A 23,650-nucleotide genomic window follows, 5' to 3' on the forward strand; every position below is an offset into this window, starting at 1 on the left:
CATCTCTGCCTGTGCCCAACCACCTCTCGCATCTCTGAAGGACAAACGCAAGTGAACTCCTGCCCATGCTGGATGAAATCATGCAGTAGGCCGGCCTCCAGAGCTCAGCTTTTTCTTCCTTCCCCAAACATGCATGCTCCTTGCCAGCAACTCGTCTATTTTCTTGAGCCCCTCAACTCAAGGACAGAAAGCAACTTAGGTTCATTCTTCTTTGCAGAGAAAAATACCAAACTTGGCATATCATCAAACCGAAGAGTTATGCATACTGCCCTGTAAGAGACACAGTCCACTGAGCAAAGGTGAGAAGCCACCTCCCACTCTGTCTGAGAGTGACAGCCTCTGTGTGTGGCCTGTCGTACAAACCCGATGACAGCTGAAAAGGTGACAACAGGGTCAACCTACCAATCACTAAAATTGCAACTTGGGGAGCATGTGGTGGCTCTCTGTGGGCAAATCTGGGGGGACCACAGATACAGATCTCTGTGAGGACTTTCTTTGCTTCACGCCTGCTCTACCCATACCTGGGACAACTCTTTCCAACACTGGCTGTGGCAAGGATTCCAGTGCACCCCGAATTAAATATTCAAGTTACAATTGATAGTTAACTTAAATGGAAAAACTCAGTTTTACTAATATTTAATATACAGATTGTCATAGGGGCCTTCACCTTGTCTCCAATCAAATAATCACTTGCTTTTAATGGTCTTGAGTGTCTGAGAGAGAAGGTAGGCCACAAACCTAGCATGTGATCATTACACATGGTCAAATAAAATATGGATTCTCGCCCCTTAAATAGCATGAAATTCTTTTAATGTTCAAAGCCTTCTGATCATCCCATGCTGAAGCATTCAAAATGGCTTTTAAAGGGGAGGAGCCAAAATAGCAGGCTTGAAACCAGTAGCACCTTCTAATTTCTCAATAGTTCTGAAGCAGTCAGAAAACTGCTTCTCAGCAGAGCTAGTGACAAAAAGCTGGAGTTTAAACGGGGGCTGTTGAGAGACACAGAGACTGGCTGTTGGGACAGAGGATGAGAAAGAGCACAACAGTGCACAGACCAGAGGGCCTGGCTGCTTTTGGGGGCAGTGTGGACGATACGGTGACGGAAAGAGAGCAACGGAAAGGCAGTCTGGAAAACCAGGGCAGAAATGAACCAGAAACGAAAGTCTGGCTACAGCTGATTTAGAAATTGCTTAACTGCTTAGCACTGGCCCATGAGGATCACTCTGTTTCCCAGTGTAAAAGCAGAATGCTGTAACGGGAGCCATCTTGAAACTGCTACTTTGGGAAATGTTAGTTCCTGTGGTGGTTAGATATAAGTGTCACCTTGACACGATCTAGAATCATCTGGAAGGCAGTCTCAGTGAGAAACTGCCCAGATCAAGTTGGCCTGTGGGCGTGTCTGGAGGGTGGTATCCTGATTGTGGTAACTGAGGTGGGAAAACCTAGTCCACAGTGGGCAGCGTCATCCCCTCGGGTCCATCCTGAACTGTATAGGAATGAAGAAAGTGAGCTCAGTTGTAAGCACACATGCATCCACTCTTTCTCTGCTTGACTGGGGGATGTGACTAGCTGCTTCAAATTCCTGCCTTGACTTCCCCACACTTATGAACTGTAATCTAATGAGAATTAAGAAAAAAACAAAATAGCATAAAAGCAACAAAATGACAGAAATTAGCACATACATTTCCATTCTGATTATAAATGGCCTTAATTATCAAACTAAAAGGCATAGACTGGTAAGTGGATTAACAAACAAGATCCAAATCTTTTCCAAGTTGTTTTTTTATTAAACTCATTTGTGTATGTAGGGAGAGGGGCACATGCACAGGTGAAGGTTAGAAGTCAACCAGTGTCAGTTCAGTCCTTACACCATGTGGTACTAAGGGTCAGACTGGGCCATTGGATTGATTCAAGGTCCAATTGTCTGCTGTCTGCAGGAAACACAGCAACAAAGACACACACAGAGTAAAAGGATGGAAATGATATTCCAAGCAGCCAGTGTGCAGAAGCAAGCAACAGTAGCCGTACTTAGATCCAACAAAGCAATGTCAAACAATAATAGGAAAGAGAAGAAAGTCACCACATATTGGTCATTGGAACACTACATCAGAAAGACATAATCATTATAAGAATATAGGCACCATATATATATATATATATATATTTCATAAAACAAACATTATTAGACATAATAGACATAACCATAATAATAATGGTTGTGAGCCAAGATGTGAATTCTGGGACCCAAACCCAGGTCCTCTGGAAGAGCATCAAGTGCTCTTAACAGCTGGGCTATCTCTCCAGTCCCTAAAAAGAATTTTTTAAAAAACTAAAACATATCAAAGACAAGTAATGAGATGGAATCATTAAGTTTCTCACAAAGAAAAGGTAATGATCGAGAATATTGACTGCATACTGGGTGGCAGTAGCATATACTTTCAATCCTAGCACTCAGGAGGCAGAGGCAAGTGAATCTTTGTGAGTTCAAGGCCAGCCTGGCCTACAGAGTGAGTCCCAGGGCAGCCAGAGCAATGCAGAGAAATCCCATATCAACCCCCCTAAAAGAATATTCACTGCTGATTGTACAATATCTACAGAAGAACTAACATTATGATCTTCACTCTACTCTATGAACTAGAAAGGGAAGTTTTTCTGATGTTAGCCATAAAGTTGCTATTACCCAGATACCTAAGTCAAATAAGGATAACAACTGGCAAAAGAAAACCACAGACCAATGCTCTTGGTAAACATTAATTCAAAAAACAAAAGATTCTGCAAAATATTTGCAGATTAAATTCAACAAACTCTGAAAAGATCATGTACCATGATAATTCTAGTTGCGTTCCAGGAATGCAAAGATGATTCAACAAATGTAAACTGGGAAAGAAAATACAGCTCCGAATAGAATCAATAACAAACTCACATGACCATCTCAACAGATGCATGAAATCGTTTGACAAAAATTAACATCCTTTCATGATAAAAGGCCCAAAGAAACCACATATAGAAGCGTAATAAATGCTATATATCACTCACTTGTGGGCAACAGTACACGGAAGGGGGAAAACTCAAATCATTTTCTCTAAAATCCAAAACAAGAATGTCCACTGTTGTTGCTTTTATTCAAAACAGTACTTAAAATTTAGCTAACACAGTAAGACAAAGAAATTAATGAATAATTAAGAAATACAGATGAAAGAGGAAGATGTCAAATAATTCCTATATGCTAAGATATGATGCTATACTTAGAGGGACCTAAAGATTCCACCAAAACCTTCTAGACCTTGACAAACAAATTTATCAAAATAACAGTATTTTTAAAATCAACATACAGCCGGGCGGTGGTGGCGCACGCCTTTAATCCCAGCACTCGGGAAGCAGAGGCAGGCGGATTTCTGTGAGTTCGAGACCAGCCTGGTCTACAGAGCTAGTTCCAGGACAGGCTCCAAAACCACAGAGAAACCCTGTCTTGAAAAACAAAACAAAACAAAACAAAAAAAATCAACATACAAAACTTAGTAGCTTTTTATATACATCAATAATGATTCTGCTGAGAAAGTAACCAGGAAAATAATCTCATTCACAAAGGCCTAAAACAGCCCCAAGAATGAACCGAACCAAAAAGGCAAGAGACCCTTACAGAGAAACTATGCCATACTGAGGAGAGGAACTGAAGAAGAAACTAGAAGATGTGTTGTTTGGCATTCAATGCAGTGGCTGCAACTTGAGCAACTGCTGTCCCAACCAGCAATGGAAACTGCAAATACCAGTAGCTGGTCTGGGCACTGGCCACAGAGCCAATCAGGAATTCTATTCCACCAAGCACTGGCTCAATCATGGCTGCTAAGGGAATCTTTCTCTAGATCTCTAACCTTCTATAGAACTCAGGATTCAAAGATTGACATGAAATACTGTTGACTCAGAGAAGCTGAATAGCAAGAAGCTAACCTCTTCTTGGTCCTGTCTCCTGAAAAAAGGGACCATCTCTCTGCTCAGCCCCCCACTAAAGAACCCTTGTTACAAAAGCCCCCCCACAAAAAAAGCCCCCCCCCACTTCCTGACAGCTGCTCACCCAAAGGAGTCAGAGCTAGCTTACAAAAGAAATAGCTGCATGTCTGTTGATTTTCACACTGCTTACAACAGCCAGGGTACGGACCAGCCTACATGTCCATCAACAGAGTGGGCTAAGAAGTGGGGTAAATCTACACAGCAGAACCAGGGGTTTTTAACTTGTGGGTGGTGACCCCTCAAATCAAATGACCCTTTCACAGGGGTTGACGAAAACCATCAGAAAACACAGATATTGTGCTCGCTTCGGCAGCACATATACTAAAATTGGAACGATACACAGAAAACACAGATATTTACATTATGATTCATAACAGTTATGAAGTAACAATGAAAATAATTTTATGGTTGGGGGTCATAAATAAAATGAGCCAGAAAGAATGAAGATGTCCCGTATCCTTCCTCGTGTGCAGAATCTAAGTTTTAAGAACAATCAGGAAAATAGTTGAACTATTAGAAAAGGGAGTTGGGGGAGGGGAGAGAAGGGAAGGGAAAGGCCGGTGACCAGTATATGGATACCACTGGCCGGTGAGAGCACTGAAGCCCATTGTCTTGTAAAATTAATATGCAACAATAAAACACTTTTTGAAGGAAGAGTTACATGGATTTCCCCCAAACATTCCGAATTTGCTGACTCTCTCTGGGATGACAACTGACTGCCAGCAGGAACCTGTGGGACAGTGACTTGATGTTCACAGACTAATAAAGGCAGACCCTCTACTTCATTAAAGCAGGATTCAACAATGTGTGGAAAGTAAACACTTTTCTAAGAAAACGCAAGCCTTGTGGAGGAGAAAGCATTCCGAATGGCAGATGTTTGGAATGTGGGCCTCTCTGTGGCAAAGCCAGAAATTCATTAACTTTAAAAGTTTCATATGCTCATTTATTTAAATGTGGAAACTAATTTTTCTAATGTATTTTAACTTTTTCCAAAAGAAAACCGTCGGTGCTTTTTAAACAGTTTGTCTGATTTTCCTTTGTGGAAAATGACGACCGCAGCATGAAGAGAGAGCAATGACTAGCCGGGGAGAAAAACCCGGGTGAACCCTGAGTGAGTACAGACAGCAAGAAGCCTGCCGCACAGCACCGACTTGGTGGGCTGCTCTGTCTCTCACCATTCTGTTTTTTACGTGAAAACATGTTCCTTTGGCCTGTAATGCTGTACTCTACTACAGTGCTTCCAAACATAAGAGTAGCTGAGGATGGTGACCCAGCCCCACTCCCCACTGCTGCGCATTCTTGAGCAAGCATATGTCACTACCTCGTGCCATTTTGCCATGCTGGCTTCTTAGTCTGGGTTCTAAGTAGACTAGGAAGGAGCATATGAGGAGACACCCTTGAGGTGGCCTGTAAGCTGCTCATGCATCCTGAAACTAGTTCCAGTACCATAAAAATTTCATGAATTTTTTTTTCCACACAGGTTTCCACTATATAGCTCAGGCTGGTCTTGAACTTGTCTTGTAGGCTAGCTCAACCCCAATTTCTCAGTGCTCCTGCCCCAGGCCCTCCAGTACTTGGAATTGCAGATATGTACCTCCATGCCTTGCAGCCTGTGTGCTGTTTTGGTTTTCTGTTTGTTTTTAGTACTGGACTAGAACCTGGGGCCTCCTACACGCTAGGCAAGCACTCTACCACTGGGCTATATCCTCAGCATAAGCCTTTATCTCTTCAGAAATCTTTCAGATCTACTACCTATAAGACCAACTTGGAGCCGTTGAGGAACAAGTACCAAACTAAATGTGTCAGAAGGAACTCCACAATAACATTTGTACACATGTCTAATTATCCACAATAACAAATAATTAAAGCAAAAATAACTGGCGGCTGTTGAAGAAAATTAAAAGTGTCTTCATTATCTTCTATTTCCCTATTGGCATCTTTACACTATATGGTTAAAAAAGTGTTTTATCATTGGCTTATCTTTTCAATTTTTTCTTTCCATGTAGTGAGAGATACGTACAGTATGTTAGGATGTTCACACATGTATACAGTTTATACATAAATTCGCATCTACCACATGGCGCGTTCAACTACCTATCATTTACGGTGATTCCAGGCAAGACTCTTCTAACACACTAACCCAGACACTCTAAGCTCCAAAATTACTCCCTCTTCTGGCAATATTTCTCTTCTCAGCAGCCCTTCCAGGAGCAAGGATTTGAACTTAGGACTGGATTCCAGCGTTCACATCCAGCCTAGGGTAAAATGTTGTTTCTTAGCCTCCTCCTTTTTAGTACCTCCCAGTCCAAGATGAGAGCCTGGTGTGAGAGCCTAGCACAATACCGGGTGTTGGTAAAGCAGCACCAACCGCATGCACCCTCATCTCCACCAGGTGTTCCCTGCCAGAGTGCCCTGTCTGTTTCTGTCCCCTGAAGGTCTCACTGCCGCGCCCACCCGCCCTGGACCTCTGGTTAGCTCATCAGATGAAGCGAATCTTTGCTGACACTGAAGTAGTGCTACAGATACAACCGGAAATGCTACCGAAGTTTCCTAGGTATAAGGTTGCAAAACCTAGAAGTCTGACAGACAGCCTCCTCTAAAGCCCAGGGTCAGTCCCGTGCTGGCCCGGCGCCGTCTGAGTGATGGATATTTTGCTATGAAGCCTCGAGCTTCCTCTACAAGCTGGAACCTGACCATACCTTTCACTCACCCTCGCTTTGCCCACCCCACCTAGGATGGCATGAGACCAGGGTGGAGCTCCACCTGACTCATACCAAGAGCTCGGCGCCCAGGTAGGTCACAGGGTCCCCAGCCAGTCTGGCCTTGGGAGAGTCCGGTTCCCGTCACTTGAAGTCATTAGCTCGTGTGAGGAAAAGAAGATTCATCCTTTGGCCACAGTGACTGGCCCATGTAGAAGAGCTAGTCACAACTTTCGACCCAATTCCCGCTACCCGTGGGGACCATACCTGGATAGTGTGGCCACTGCCCTGTGCGGTTGGGCCGCCCACCAATTTGCAATAAAGCTCCGGCCGAGGCCTTGCGACCTCCGGACCCCGCTCTCCGCAGGTAGCGGTGGCCCAGATCCTTGCCGCCTGGGCCAGATTGAAGTAGGGTGGGTGCAGGCTGAGCGCGGCCGCCCGAGGGTCCTGAGCCACCATACTGCTGCAGGGCGACATCCCCAGCAGCAGCAATAGTGTAAGCAGCGGCGGTGAGGATCGCGGTGCCCAGGCTGGAGCCACCGCCATCCCGTGCCGCTGGGTATCCTGCCTGTACATGGCGTGGCACGGTAAAGTAGGCTGCTGCCACTCTCCGCGCTCCTGGGCAGCCCCGGGATGTGGGAGGCGCCCAGGGCCGCGCCCCTCTGTCCACGCGCTGAGCCCGCCGCGTAGGCGCGGCTACGGGTTGCGGAACCTGCTGCTGCTTAAAGCACCCGAGCGATCAGGAACCAGAAAGTGTGGACTCTGGGCTGCAAACTTTCTCCCCGACTCCTCAAAGTCAGGACACCAGCAAGGGTGCTCCGACTGTCCTAATCAAAGCAGTCTTCTTTCCAAATATTCAAGGTCTCCAGCTTCTGGGAGGATTGCAAGAAACTACCTCTGCCTGTAGAACTTTTGTCAAAGACGTTTCCAGTTCCCAGGCGAGCATTGATCTGAGTCCATTCTTCTGCTTCGCCGCTACAAGATACGTGCTGAGCCAGGGATTAAAGGCTCTCACTGAATTAGCAGTGGTGGCAAGTACACATCCAAACCACAATCCTGTGGGGCACGCTGTGGTTAGCCGAGCTAGAACGGTACCTCGGGGAAATCCTTTAGAAGTCCAGGTACTACTCACTCGCGGTTGAAACTTGGCCACTTTCCAGCACTGTGTCCACAATAGGCCCTCTAAGCTGTTAGAGGAGGTGCCATTGCTGGGAAAGCCAGCATGCTCAAGGACATCTAAGTGTCCCAGATGAACAGGACTAAAGCTTTGAAGACTGGAGAGCCGGGAAAGAGGCAAGACGTGAGAACACAGCTCTGTCTGGATACAGAGATGGGGACAAAATGGCACAGGAGAGGTGCTGTGGCCTGAATATCCCTGGCCCTCCCCCACAAATTCCTAGGCTGAAACCCTGCCGTCCAGCCGCGATGGTTTTAACTAAAGAAAGAATTCTTTGCGTCTATTGTAAATAACTCCAGTATGCATACGATTTGCCTCAACTATTTCAATTGTAGAGCTCTGTATTCGGGGAATATTCAGGCAAATACATCGCGCGGCGATGCTGGCAAATGGAATCAGAGTCCCAAGCTGGACGTGGTGGCCCACATTGCAATCTAGAGCTATGGAAAGCTGAGACTGTGGATTAGGCTAGATAACAAAACCCCATCACAAAATAATATAATAACTAAAACATAAGGGCAGAGTGTGCTGTCTCCAACACTTGCGGTACACTGCAGGAGAGCACAGTGGACAGACTTGTGTAGAAGCCAGGACGCAGCCCCCACCTCAGGTCCTCTGGTTCCACTGTCTACGGTGACTTTGTGTTCGAAAGCTCCCCACTTTGTGTTTGAAAGCTCCCCATTATGAGTTTTTCTGCTATAAAAGCTCAGATGGACTTAGATGAAGGATTGAGCTCACTGGTATATTTATAAAATGCTGGGATAGTTTTGAGACCAATTTAATATGTTTGTTCTTCAAAAATATGGAGGGAGGGAAAGGAGTTTATGAGCCTGATATGTAGTAGGAGCTGCAGGCTGTGTTTCTGCCGCCCCAGCTCCTGGTCACCTAGCTAGCTTATGCCCCAAAATAACAACACACAAACTGTATTCTTTTAAGCACTGCTTGGCCCATTAGCTCTAGCCCTTACTGGCTAATTCTCATATTTTGCCTAACCCATTTTTAGTAATCTGTGTAGCACCAGTCTTACCGGGAAAGATTCAGCATGTCTGACCTGGCGGCTTGCTTCATCGTGTCTGCCCAGGAGAGGGGAGCATGGCATCTGAGCTCACTTCCTCTTCCTCCCAGCATTCTGTTCTGTTTACTCCACTCACCTATATTCTAACCTATGAGGGCCAAGCAGTTTCTTTATTATTTAACCAATGACCTTCCTCCATCACTGATATAAAGGAGAAGCCATAAGGACATACTGAAAACTCAAATGTCAGACAGCACCTTAATCAACACAAAGTGGAAAACAGATGCAGGAGAGACTGTGCTCATGGCTGATAACTCACTATACCTTTATGATACAACTTTTACAAAACAAACACAGAAAAGTTAGGAGAATAAACAGGCAATTTACATAAAAAGAAACGTTAAAAGCAAACAAACATAGTTGGCTTAGAGTTTTGATCTTCCTGGGAATCAAGATACAAACAAGACACCAACCAATAGGCCTCCCCTTTCACTTATCAAGTTGATAAAATGAATTAAATGTAAAATTGAGAATTGAAGAGAATCCATGAAATCAACACATTCTTGGTAAAAGTGAAGAAACCTTCCATTTGAGGGAGGAATTTCTGCATGGCCTCGCAAATGAATCCAATATACAATTTGCCCTGCAGTTTTTTTGGGGATTTTTTGGAAGAGATTTATAGCCCTGAAATAATTAGGGATGTTTATGAAGATTCGATCCAATGGTTCCTTGAAGCTATTTAATTTGTTTGTTTGAAGTTTATAAGACCCTAAGGCCATAAAAACAACCTTATAGGAATGTATTTTGACATGTTTGTAATATTTGACAAAAAGGAAATTAAAAATGCACAATTCTATCAATTCTATCTCTAGCACTAGCAAAATGAAATTAAGAAAAAAATTGTAAGAGCATCAAAAAGAATAAAATTCTTAGGTGTGAAGTAAACTAAGAATCCAACTGTAAAGACTGAAGATCATTCAAAGATGTTTCCTAAGAGCTTAGTACCGGTTGCCTGAACTTAACAATGAAGCAAAATCCTATAAACTCATCATAATATGACAAAAATGTCAAAAAACTAAATCTAGAACACTTAATCTACTGACCAGCTCAGATTAGCTACATGGGGTACTGTAGAGTTTTGTGTTTTCACCTTCGTGGGCATGTGGGTAACTACAATCTGGGGCTCACTTACAACGGCTGCCAATGCCCAACATCAAAAAATATCTTATTCTTAAAACATACCATTAGCACATAAAATGAATGTAGAATTTGTGCTGAGTTTGTATTGTTTTCATTCAGTCAATAAATTGGGAGGGCGAGGAAGGAAGTCAGGCATCCTAGTCTGCTTTCTGTTGTTAGGAACGACACCAAAGCCAAAAGCACCTTGGAGAGGAAAGGGTTACTCCGTCTTACAAGTCAGCCAGGAACCCAGAGACAGGAACTGAAGAACAGGTCCTAGGGGACACCTCCTACTGGCTCGCTTGCAAGCTCACGTCCAGCTACCCTTTGGCACAACTCAAGTCATCTTCTGGGAATGGTCCTGCCCAAGGTATGCTGACCTACCTACATCAATTAGAAAAAAAAATGCCGTCTGACGTACACACACAGGCCAACGTGCTTCAGGCAGTTCTTCAGTTGAGGCTCTCTTCCCAGGTGTGTTCAGGTGACAACCAAAATAAGCATCACAATAATACATCATTGATTTGGGGGGCTATCTGTAAAGCACTATCTATACTTAGGTTGGTATATAAAGCGTCAGAGTGGCAATACTCCACCGAGCAGGCTAAGATTGAATACAATACCTATCAAAATACCAGTTTTGTTTGATTTTTTTTTTTTTGTTTCTGTTTTTCTTGCCTTTTTTTCAGAAACTGATGTAAAGATCCTAAAATTCTTACAAAGATGCAGGTGACCCAGAATGGTCATAATGATTCAAAAAAACAACAAAGTATAAGATTCTCTTCTTAACTTCAGATTTAAAACAAAGTAACAGTGATCAAGACTGTGTTACTGTCCACAGGATAAGCACAGAGATCAATTAATACAACCGAGAGTCTATAAATAAATCTTTAAGTCATGGTCATTTGGTTTTCAACAGGATACCAAGACCATTCTGTGAGAAAAGAATGCCGTCAATGAAAGGTGCTTGCCCAAAAGGATATCCATGTGCAAGAAGATGAACTCCAAACGGATATCCATGTGCAAGAAGATGAACCCCTCCCTCACACCACACACAACTCGAAGGATGTAAGCCACAACTATGAAAGAAAACATAAGGAAAATATTCTTAGATATAGCAAAAGTACAAAACAAAGGAACCTTATTAAATTTGAAAACCTCTGCTTTTCACAGGACACCTCTACCCAAAGAGAGGTAAAGGTGTTTCAGGAACACCTATCTCACAAAGCACCCATAGCCAGAACAAAGAACTCTTACCACCCAACCATTTTTTAAAAATATGAAGTCAAGTATGAAGACCCGAGTTCAGATCCCCAGCTCCCATGTAAAACCCCAACATCCTGCACTGGGGTCGGGGAGGGGTGCGGAGGCAGAACCATGTAGGGTTCACGGGCTTGTTAGTCTAGTGGAAATGGGGAGCTCCATATTCAGGGAGAGACCCTGTCTCAATAAATTAAATGAAGGGTGATAAAGGAAGACACCCAAAATCAACCTGTGGTTTCCACACGCACACACAAGAGAGCATACACACACACGGGCACACACACACGGCACACATACATATACCTCACAACAAAACAAAATGCCTTGTCAGTCTGGAGATGTAGTTCAGCTAGGAGGGTGTTTGCCTGGGTTCCTCCCCAGCACTGCATGAAATGGGGTGTGGTGGTACATGTCTATAATACCAACACTCAGGAGGTGGGGCAGGAGATCAGAGGTTCAAAGTCATCTTCAGGTACAGAGCAAATTCCATACCAGCATGGGATACGAAAGCCTGTCTCAAATGAAAACAAACACAAAGAAAAAACTTGTGATGTTAAAGTGTGGTGAGTGTTTTCCCAGTGATGGCAGCTTTAAAAATAATTAGATAAAGCCTTTGTGTCTAAAGACAGTGCCTGTTACAAGGCCGTCTCTGTAAAGGTGATGTATTACAAGCAAGCATCCACTTCTATAAGCCTGGACACTGCAAAAGTCATAAAAACGAGACTTTGCAGGGGGAGAGAAAGGCAGTTTTCAAGTTTCAGTTTATGAGTTTAAATTAATTCTGAGCAGATGCTTTTAAATACAAAGGCAGCACACATGGCCACACTCCTGCAACCCTGCAGTTTTAACCCAGAGAGATGATGCTTCAAGAAATTAAATCACTTACCAATGAGAGTGCTAATTGCAGGAGAATTGTTCGTACAGTCATTCCACTGTGCCAATAAAGGCAATTTTAATAAAAGGACGTAGTCAGTGATTGACGACCAGGATTAGCTTAGAGTTGTTGAAGGACTGAGGATGTCTGTTAGAGATGGACAGGAAGAGAGAAGAGAGGCTTCCGGGTATTTCTTGGGCTGGTAGATCGGGAAATATGCAGAGAAAGGGTTAACCAGTCAGCTCTCCAGTCTTTGTCTCAATTTCTCACTCCCGAGTTTTTATTATACTGGAAAAATTGAGGTAATTGATTCATTTGTTCCTCTGAGTTTTGTTTATTTGTGTTTTGGTCTGGGAACCTTTATTGGATAGGATTTTATTTTTTTTATTTTAAATGGAAATAATAAGATGAACCCAGGATTTATTTCTTTCTTTTCCCTCCCTCCCTCCCTCCCTTCCTTCCTTTCTCCTTTTCTTTCTTTCTTGTGACAATAATCTTGCCCAAAATAATTCTGAGCTGTGGATTCAAGCGATCCTCCTGCCCCTGCCTGCCCAGCAACCGGACTTACGGTTGCTTGACACCACTCTCAGCTGAACTCGGAGCTTGGAATTCCTCATTTGTGTTTCTAAGAGGATTCTGAAAGGACGAAAGGAAACGATGCCCAGATGTGGGACAAAGATCACAGACATGTCCTGAGGACACAAGGGACTACAGAGTTAGTCCTAGAGGAGTGGGCGGGGCAAAACCTACATAGTTGGATGCCAACAACACAGGTGAACTTGGGACTTGGCTGGTATCTGATGCTTCAGAGATGATTCAGGCCCTTCTGAGTCCTCAGGAACTTATGATGGAAATTAAATTTGTGTGCTATTGTTTTCAAGCTTTTCTCTAGGGTCAAGAACCTAGATGTACAAGGAGATCGACTTGCTGTCTTGCAAAGGTGAAGTCGAGCGTTTGGGCAACAGCGTACTTACAGCAGACGCTCTGTTAAATGAAGCCTTGCGTTTTCTGCCTTTGCCTTTTCCTAACCCTCTGCCCTGCAGCAGTTTTTCAGATGCCTCCTAGGGTTATGAACTGGGATCAGAACCCTGGGTCCTGTCTGTTATTACTTGTCTTCTGTGGACTATATACTCTTAAACCACAACAACTTGTTACTGGTTTGGTTTCACTGAAGGAGCAGGTTATGAAAGTTACCCCCTTCTCCTCTTTCCCTCCTCACCTCACAGAAAAAGCAGTGACTCCTCCACAGACCGATAGCAGTGTATGGGTCACACGCAGCAATGAAAAGAATATAAACAAAACAGAAAAACAAAGGCTAACATCTCCCACCTGTAGCCTCTGGTGGGGGGGGGGGCAAACTAAACAATGAAAAACACCATGAGCAGATTCTGCCATCCCAGGGTTAGCTACACAGCAAACCTGAAGATGGAAAGTGTCCTTCAGGACTTCTTAAAAAAGAATGGTGGCATAAACCCACAATCCCAGCACTCGGGAAGGTCGCTGAGTTTAAGGTCAGGTCGGTCTACATGTTGAGACTATATCTCAAAAAAATTAAGAAAATACTACAAGCAGAAGACAAGTGAAAAAGTATAGAGGACCCAGAAACACAGCTATAGCTGCCTAATCTTTGACAACAGTGTCAACACATACACTGGGTAAAAGACAACCTCCTCAACAAAGGGCACCCGGAAAACTGGACATCTACATGGAAAAGAATGAAACCAGATCCATTCCTCTCGCCCTGCACAAAATCAATTCAAAATGGATCAGACCTTAATTGGGAAAAAAAAAAAAGCTGAGATTGTAAAAGTGCTAGAGGAGAGTGGACGGAGCACAGCACAGACTTCAGAACAGACCCTAAGAGCAGAGGGAAAGGCCCAAGGACGGCAAATGGGCTTGCACAAAACAACAGCACCTCTGAGCCTGGAGATGCAGCTTAGTGGTAGAATGTTTGCCTCACACACACAAGGCTGTAGGTTCAATCCCTAGCAATGCAGTCCATGCCCCTAAAGAGAAAGATACTTCAAGATCAGCAAAAAAGAGCTTCTGCACAGCACAGGAACCATGTGAGAGAGAATCTTGTCAGCCACACAGTCACTAGGGACTGATACTAGAATCTATAAGGAACTCTAAAGCCAAACACCTGAGGAATGCTAGCGAGTTAGCAAGTGACCAAATGTACTGAAAAGACAGCTCTCAAGGGAAGAAATGCAACGACTAATAAATAGCTGACGAGGTTTTCCACATCTTTAGCGTCAGCAAGTGCAAATTATGACTTTTGATTCCCTCTCAACTCAGCCAGAATGGCTGTCATCAAGAAACTAGGACTGAACGAAAGACTTACCCAGAGAAGTGTTTGCGCGTAGAGTTCAAGGACTTGAGTTTGACCCTCCAAGAACCCATGTAAAGCAAGCCAGGCATGATGGCATGCACTTGTAATTCCAGCACCGCTGGGGGGAGCAGACTGGTTCCTGGGACTTTCTGGCTAGCATGCCTTGCTGAGTTAGTGTTCCCCAGATTACTGAGAGTCCCTGTCTCAGAAAACAATGTGATGATTCCTGAGGAATGGCACCTGCATTTGACTCTGACCTGAACACCCCCATCCCCACCCCCACACAGAATTGAGCAACAATGAATGTTGGTGAGGATGCAGAGGAAGAGGAGAACTAAAGCACCAGTCACGGAAACGTCAGCTGATGCAGACACGATGGAGATCAATTGCCCTGGGATTAGCTTCGTACAGCATTCCTGGGATGTTTATCCAAAAGGTTCTCAATTGCATATCACAAAGAATCTGGACATCCACATTCATTGCTGCACCATTCATAACTGAGATATGGAGCCAGTCTGGGTGTCCAGCAATAGATGAGAGATAAAGCACTGTGTCCATTTACACAGTGGAATCTTACTCAGTTGTGAAAGGGAATGAGTTACGGCGTTCTCAGGAAACCAAGATGAACCTGGATGTTATGTTAAAAACAATCCAGAGTCAGAGGGATGGGAGTCATGATTTCTCTCAGGTGCAGAGTCTACCGTTAAACACACACACATATACACATGAGGGTGTGAAAAGAGATTATGAAGGCAAGGAAGAGGTCTGAATGGGGACTAGAGTCAGGGACAAGAGAGGGTAAGGGAACCAGCAAGGGAGCAGGGCGAACAAAGGAGTGTTTGGGCAGCAATGGAAGGGAGGAAAAGGAGAATGAAATATAATGACACCACTGTATGAAAAGTCGCAATCCAATAAATTTTTATGTGTGTAAACCAAAATCTAATTTAAAAGAAAAAAGTAGGAAGTATCTCTCTTCTCCTGTGACGTGTTTTGAGAGAATTTCAACAGTGAATTTCTTAGCAAACACTTTTCCAGGCTATGGCACACCTCTGTAAAACTGCAAGCGCAGACTTCTCTTTAGCGTGAAACGATTGGCATGCGCATGCCGGTCATTCCTGATCAACTGAAGAAGGCGAACATCCCTTGGCTTATGTGGCCATACTCTAAATAAAGGCAGTGTTGTTACTGGCCATTTTGAAAACTGAGGACCCCCCTTAGGTACCAGACATCGAGAAACATAAATCCAGTATCACGCTTTTTATTCATAGATATGGAAGTGGAAGAAAAGGTACCTCAAAACAGTGCCCAGAATCCAGGCTCAGGCTGCCTCCCTCCACTCCCTCTCTAGCGTGGGCTTCTCTGCTCCAGGACTCTGGTCTAAGGGTTCCTTATGAAGCAGAGACACTGACTTAGTGACCTGTGACCTGTGAGTACCGAAGCCTTCCCAGCTCAGAATCATCATTGCTGACCATACCGAGTGGAATTCTTGGCCTGGTGGGACCGCATGTTCTTACTCACTGTAGGCAGATTCCAACTTTGGTTGGAACCTTGGCAGTGGCGCCTCTCTCTCTAGGGCTGTCCCTGGTAAGTTCTGCCAAAAAAAAAAAAAAAAAAAAAACCCTGCGAAGAATTTGCATTCCAATCACCAGAGTTTCCTCCCAGTGCTTGTTTTAGGCGCTCTAGTTCAGCCTTTACTTAAAATATGTGCTTGGGCAGAACAAGTAATTTTATACATTTACTGTTCGGAGGAGCTCCGTTTCCGCCCTTTGTGTGTGTTACTGCAAGCAACGGGGAGATAAAAGAAAGCCTGCACCTTTACTTCTTCCTCCCAGCAGAGAACTACCCTGCTAGGCAAGTGGGCGGAAGTCATTATCCTCATACAGAGGAGGGAAAGCAAGACAATGGGTAAAGACGCTTCCTGCTCAGGCTTACTGGAGACGGTAAGGAATGGAGCCTGCCTTTGCCTGACAAGATGTTGGTAATTAATCTGGCAAAGATTTTTAAGTGAAAATTAGAAAACAGCTTCTAAAATAATCTTGTTACAGCTTTTTCACTTTTCTCCTTCAGCTGACCCTGGATGTGAGGATTTGATTCCTCCTGAACAGTTCTACCACCAAAAGGGTGAAAACACTTGCCATCTCACACTCAGCCATCTCACACTCAGCCATCTCACACTCAGCCGTGTCACACTCAGCCATCTCACACTCAGCCATGTCACACTCAGCCATCTCACGCTCAGCCATCTCACACTCACTCAGCCATGTCACACTCAGCCATCTCACGCTCAGCCATCTCACGCTCAGCCATCTCACACTCAGCCATCTCACACTCAGCCATCTCACACTCAGCCATCTCACACTCAGCCATCTCACACTCAGCCGTGTCACACTCAGCCATCTCACACTCAGCCATGTCACTCAGCCATCTCACGCTCAGCCATCTCACACTCACTCAGCCATCTCACACTCAGCCATCTCACGCTCAGCCATCTCACACTCAGCCATCTCACGCTCAGCCATCTCACGCTCAGCCATCTCACACTCAGCCATCTCACACTCACTCAGCCATCTCACGCTCAGCCATCTCACACTCACTCAGCCATCTCACGCTCAGCCATCTCACACTCACTCAGCCATCTCACACTCAGCCATCTCACACTCAGCCATGTCACGCTCAGCCATCTCACGCTCAGCCATCTCACGCTCAGCCATCTCACGCTCAGCCATCTCACGCTCAGCCATCTCACGCTCAGCCATGTCACACTCAGCCATCTCACACTCAGCCATCCCACGCTCAGCCATCTCACGCTCAGCCATCTCACGCTCAGCCATCTCACGCTCAGCCATCTCACACTCACTCAGCCATCTCACGCTCAGCCATCTCACACTCACTCAGCCATCTCACACTCAGCCATCTCACACTCACTCAGCCATCTCACGCTCAGCCATCTCACACTCACTCAGCCATCTCACACTCAGCCATCTCACACTCAGCCATCTCACACTCAGCCATGTCACACTCAGCCATCTCACGCTCAGCCATCTCACGCTCAGCCATCTCACGCTCAGCCATCTCACGCTCAGCCATCTCACGCTCAGCCATCTCACGCTCAGCCATCTCACACTCAGCCACACTATACTTGTTTCTGGGGCTAAAATACATCATTTCAGAAGCAGGAATTTTGGTGAGAATCTTTCAAACAGGTCCAAATAAAGAGATCGCTCTACAGTTTGTATCTGAAGTGCTCCCAGCGTCTCCTGTGGAAAAGGTTTGAACCCTGGTCAAACATTTAACTACTTAGATAAATATTGGAGCCTTCCAAAGGTAGGGCCAGTGAAAGGAATTCGGGGGGAGGAGATGGTGTTGAAAGGATTGCGCTGCTGGCCCCCAATGAGCAGTGCCTCAGAATTTATATTCGTGTGTTGCTCCTCTACCGAGGGTGAGCCAAAGAGACACGAGCAAGCTCAGAGCCAACAGAAGTTTAAGACTCTCTCGTCTTCCAGAAGCTCTCCCTTTGGGAACTCAGATCCCAAAGTGTAAGTCTAAATGCCGCTGGAGAAAGAGGGATTCTGGAGAGGGTTTCTGGAGTATGTGAGGTCACATGACCTGTGGTGGAGCACAGCCTGAGGGAGAGACCTCAGCCAAGGCAGCAGGACTTCCAACTCATCTCATCCCCGATCACTGCGTGCTGGGGACCCTCATACTTGTGACTCTTTAACTTCTAAACCCTTAGAGTCTTTAATGGGGACTTGCATCATAGATAACCCAGACACGTGAAATCTTGTCTTTCTCCTAACCACCAACATGAATCAACCAAAATCGCCTGCTATTGTTGTAGCTTTTGCTCTTAATTGTCCAAGTTCTAAAGTCTCAGAGGTGGCAGGACACTCTGGAAATTTTCCTCCCTGAGCTTCTCTGGGAAACTGAAAATATCAGACTCTGATGCTTACATGTATAAATTCTGCATATAGGGCACGTGAGAAGATGAAGTTAAGTCTGTCCCTATTTATCTTTGCTTCTCTGGCCTTTGTTTCTGGGTAAGTATCTAGGGGAAAAGAAAATTTGATCTCTTGGGTCTCATGCCCTGTGTTTTGCTCCATTCCAAGTTTTTTTTAAAATCTTTTTAGGGCAGTGTTTTCTGCCAAGCCATCAAGAGCAGTGCCAGAAAGGACAGTTCTTCAAAAATAAACATCTTTAGTTGCTTCTATAACTTCTCCAAGGCAAATCCAGCATTCAAGCAATCTTTGAGACTCATGGTTTGTCTCTGAAGTGTTCTTCCTTTGAAGGCCAGCCTGAGTGGCTCGCTTCTTGCCATGGGCGTCTATGGCTTCCATCTCAGATCTTTTGACGTTCTATTGGTCTGTGAAGAAAGCACATCTCCATTGCATTTACACCGAGCAAGGGAGGTGAGTTTGGATGAAAACTCCACTAACACAATAAGCAAGACACAGACAAGAAGCCAGAAGAGAATCTAGGACTTCAGTTACAGAGATATCCAGTGTCGCCCTTTCTCACGTTAGTAGGTACGGTCCCAGCCGTGGTCTGTCAAACTGCCAGACTGTGACTGAACGTGTCATGTAGCTATTACAATGAGCAAAGTACAAAGCTTAACTGTAAACACTCTGAGCAGACTGATGTTGCTATGCCATCCAATTACGTGGTCACTTTTCTCATAACCAGTTTTATATCATGTGTTATAAAGTATTGGCCATCAGCAACTTGGAACTTATTTTATTGGGTTTTTCTTCTCGGGGAGTTAAAGATACACTAATTTAAATGTCCTTAGTAGATGACCTTCCAGCTTCAGTGTGGGAACAGCACAGGCAGTTAAAACCATCTGTCAATCATTGGGTAGTATTGGTAAATAATATCTAATTTAAACCTTTCCTAATCACTCACCTGTAGATAAGACAAATATTTAAAAACTGAGTTTTGTGATCCCTTTTAAAAGCATGAAACAGCCTGCCCAATTCTCTTGGCTCAGGATGAGTAATTGAACCCAAGTTTAGACGCTCAGAAGAAATGACACATTTGCTAAAGTTAACCCTATTTCCCTACTCCATTATAGCATCTACTGATTCAGCTGGCTCTACACAGGGACGTGAGAGAAGGAAGTCTTCATAATACGAATCTGATAGAACCAAAGCCATGACTCATTCATTATAGCATCTACTGATTCAGCTGGCTCTACACAGGGACGTGAGAGAAGGAAGTCTTCATAATACGAATCTGATAGAAACAAAGCCATGACTCATTCATATGAAGAACAAATGCATCACTGGGTGATCTCAGGTGACTCCCACACCCTGATCGCTAAGGAAGTCGAGCAAATCAAGACAACTTTAAGATACCATCTTACACCTGTCAGACTGGCTAAAATCAAAAACACCAATGATGGTCATTGCTGGTGGGAATGCAAACTTGTGCAACCGCTTTGGAAAGCAGTGTGGCGGTTTCTCAGGAAATTCGGAATCAACCTACCCCTAGACCCAGCAATACCACTCTTGGGAATATACGCAAGAAATGCCCTATCATACAACAAAAGTATATGCTCAACTATGTTCATAGCAGCATTGTTTGTAATAGCCAGAACCTGGAAACAACCTAGATGCCCTTCAATGGAAGAATGAATGAAGAAAGTGTGGAATATATACATATTAGAGTACTACTCAGCAGTAAAAAACAATGACTTCTTGAAGTTTGCATGCAAATGGACGGAAATAGAAAACACTATCCTGAGTGAGGTAAGCCAGACCCAAAAAGAGGAACATGGGATGTACTCACTCATATTTGGTTTCTAGCCATAAATAAAGGACATTGAGACTATAATTTGTGATCCTAGAGAAGCTAAATAAGAAGGTGAACCCAAAGAAAAACATATAAGCATCCTCCTGGATATTAACCTTCATCAGGCGATGAAAGGAGACAGAGACAGAGTCCAACATTGGAGCACTGGACTGAAATCCCAAGGCCCAAATGAGAAGCAGAAGGAGAGAGAGCACGAGCAAGGAACTCAGGACCACGAGGGGTGCACCCACACACTGAGACAATGGGGATGTTCTATCGGGAACTCACCAAGGCCAGCTGGCCTGGGTCTGAAAAAGCATGGGATAAAACCGGGCTCGCTGAACATAGCGGACAATGAGGACTACTGAGAACTCAAGAACAATGGCACTGAGTTTTGATCCTACTGCATGTACTGGCTTTGTGGGAGCCTAAGCTGTTTGGATGTTCACCTTACTAGACCTGGAAGGAGGTGGGAGGTCCTTGAACTTCCCACAGGGCAGGGAACCCTGACTGCTCTTCAGGTTGATGAGAGAGGGGGAGTTGATGGGGGAGGGGGAGGGAAATGGGAGGCAGTGGCGGGGAGGAGACAGAAATCTTTAATAAATAAATAAATAAATATATATATATATATATATAAAGAAAATGTTAATTCACAATGCAAAAAGATAATTAGGCCTTTAAAGGCCAGATTATCACCCTTGGAGGAATGGATCTGAGATAAAATCAGTATTGAATCTCATAACCATGATGATACTTGAATAGGAGAGGTGATTTCCTGAGGTTTGAAGAAAAATTAAAGTGTCGAGTGTTTCAATTGTAGTAAACAAGGTTACCTAAAAAGGACTGTGGACAGGGTGTTCCTAGAAACAATGTTTTTTTCTAAGCATAATCCATTTGGAATGCTCCTCCCTTCTGGATTATGCAGAAGGTGTAGCAAAGGCAGGCATTTGGCTAATGAACATGGATCAACAAGAGACAGTAGAGGTAACTCATTGCCATTAGGAAACTCCTTGAGGGGCCTTTTATAGGCTCCCATGTCAAATCAGTTCAGTCATTTCCTGCTGTTGTAGAGAAAATTCCTTCCCAGAGCAATTAAAGGACCTAGTGCCTATTGTCAGAAACCATAATAGAACAACATAGAAAAAGAGAACAAAGATTTCAGGATAAACCATAAATCAAAATTGATAAGAATTAGATTTGAGCAAAAAAGACTTCTTGATTGGGCAAGGTGATAGTTCATCAAACAGTGTGATCACTCAATCTAAACTAAGTTATAAAACTAACAAATGCTTTTCATTTGATCAGCTGTAACTTGCCAAAAGGGAACCTCCCTAAATTAGAGTTGGGAAATGGTTTTGTTTCTGTCTTTTCAGAAAAATAAAAACAATCATCTTGAAAAATTTAAGGAGTTTTGGACAAATAAGCATCCAAAGAAGAACTGAAAACTACCAGGAAAAAATTACTAAGAAAAGGAATAATCTGACCTAATTGAGATCTCTGAAGTCTCCAAATAGATAAGGATCCTACAATGACAATTTCACCTGGGCTATGATAGCACTACTAAACTGAAAAAAATCAACTAAAGAGCCGAGCGGTGTTGGCACACGCCTTCAATCCCAGCACTCGGGAGGCAGAGACAGGTGGATCTCTGGGAGTTCGAGGCCAGCCTGGTCTACAAGAGCTAGTTCCGGGACAGACAGAGAAACCCTGTCTTGAAAAACCAAAAAGAAAAAAAAAAAGAAATCAACTAAAGATCTGCTTTGGACTACAAACTGCTCAGAACAATTTTGAGGTGGCTAACTGAGATGGTCCAGCCTCACAGACTATATTAGCCAGGACTTGAGATAAACCCTACACTTTCCCATTATACAGAGACTGAACAACAGATTATACAGCTACCTCTCCCAGGACTTGACAATTAGCCCAAATCTGTCTTAACAGGATCACCTAAAAATGCCATCACCACAGATAGCAGGAAGTAAATTTAAGAACACAACACCCATATTCCCAAGAGGTGGGGTGGGTGGTTTTTGGTCATTTAATGAGTTATGGATATTTGTCATTGTTTAAGGAGATTGGTTACAAGTTGTTATTGGTAATGATCTAAAGAAAAAGTTAAAACAAAGGAGTTTAGATTCAGGGTTCATGTTTTGAAAAGAGAAAATGGTAATATGAGTGTTATGGTAAAACTAAAACAGTGCCATTCCCATATGATGGCAGTGGGCAGTGGTCCACAAGGGCCAGCGGGTCCCAGGCAGGGAGCCACACAGCAGGTGAGAGACAGATGGATAGGCACACCATGCAGAGTGAGGTAAGTTATTTATTTAGTGGGTTATGGAAGGGAAGGGAAAAGGGGAGAGGGAGGGATAAGGTGGATGAGGAGAGAGAGGCAGAGAAAGAGAGAAAGAGAAAGAGAGAGAGAGAGAGAGAGAGAGAGAGAGAGAGAGAGAGAGAGAACCAGAGTTGGGGGAAAGGGGAGAGGGAGAGAGGCAGAGTTGCCTCTTCAGGAGAGAGATGGAAAAGAAGGAGCTCAGGCCAGAAGCGGAAGGAAAATCTTGCCTTGGTCATAGGGGGAAGGAATGGGTGAGGTTTGTCTCTTAAAGGGACAGAACAGACCATTACAATAGCATATACTTTTGTTGTATGATAGGGCATCTCTTGGGTATATTCCCAAGAGTGGTATTGCTGGGTCCAGGGATAGGTTGATCCCGAATTTCCTGAGAAACCACCACACTGCTTTCCAAAGCAGTTGCACAAGTTTGCATTCCCACCAGCAAAGGCCATGATAGGATATAAGAATAGATTATTGAATATACTCTGAAAAGAAAAGGAGAGAATATAAAAATAGGGTAAAAAGGTAATTATTGAGTCTATTTTTAAACCAAAGAAAAAACTACCAGTTTTAAATATTTTACATTGATATAGATTTTTATATATTGACACAAATTTAAGATTATTTTTATTAGAACATACTGTACATACATTTCTAAACTTGTTCAAAGTATTGTATCTATGCAATTCATTTAACAAAATAATGCAGATTTTTGGCCCTTGGAAGTTATTATTACAAACAAGTTTGGATAATAAGGAAATGTAGGTTAGAAGTCACCTATTACAATCAAACTTGTCATGTTAGGTATGTTTTCAAGATCAAACAGATATATTTTAAGTAGACAGGTTTATCTTGAAACACTTCAGAGATGTACAGAATATGGCATTTAAGATGTTTTAATAACATAGATTTTTTTCTTTTTTTATGACAATGAGAAATATCTGTTCCTGGCAGCATCAATCCTCTTTGGAAAAGATGATGGTC

The 23,650-nt window shown here is 43.8% G+C and overlaps 1 protein-coding gene across 1 annotated transcript in view; it reads right to left on the reverse strand.

Moving 5' to 3' along the window:
* The window catches only part of Lama3 (laminin subunit alpha 3), a 214,227-nt gene extending 206,974 nt beyond the window's left edge, over nucleotides 1-7,253 (reverse strand). Inside the window, exon 1 of the mRNA XM_057789086.1 lies at nucleotides 6,975-7,253. Within this exon, the coding sequence (XP_057645069.1) occupies nucleotides 6,975-7,253 (279 nt within the window). The remainder of the gene's footprint in view (nucleotides 1-6,974) is intronic.
* Between the last annotated feature and the right edge of the window lie 16,397 nt (nucleotides 7,254-23,650).

The sequence above is a fragment of the Chionomys nivalis genome, chromosome 14 (genome assembly GCF_950005125.1).
Source record: "Chionomys nivalis chromosome 14, mChiNiv1.1, whole genome shotgun sequence".
Classification (NCBI taxonomy): Eukaryota; Metazoa; Chordata; class Mammalia; order Rodentia; family Cricetidae; genus Chionomys; species Chionomys nivalis.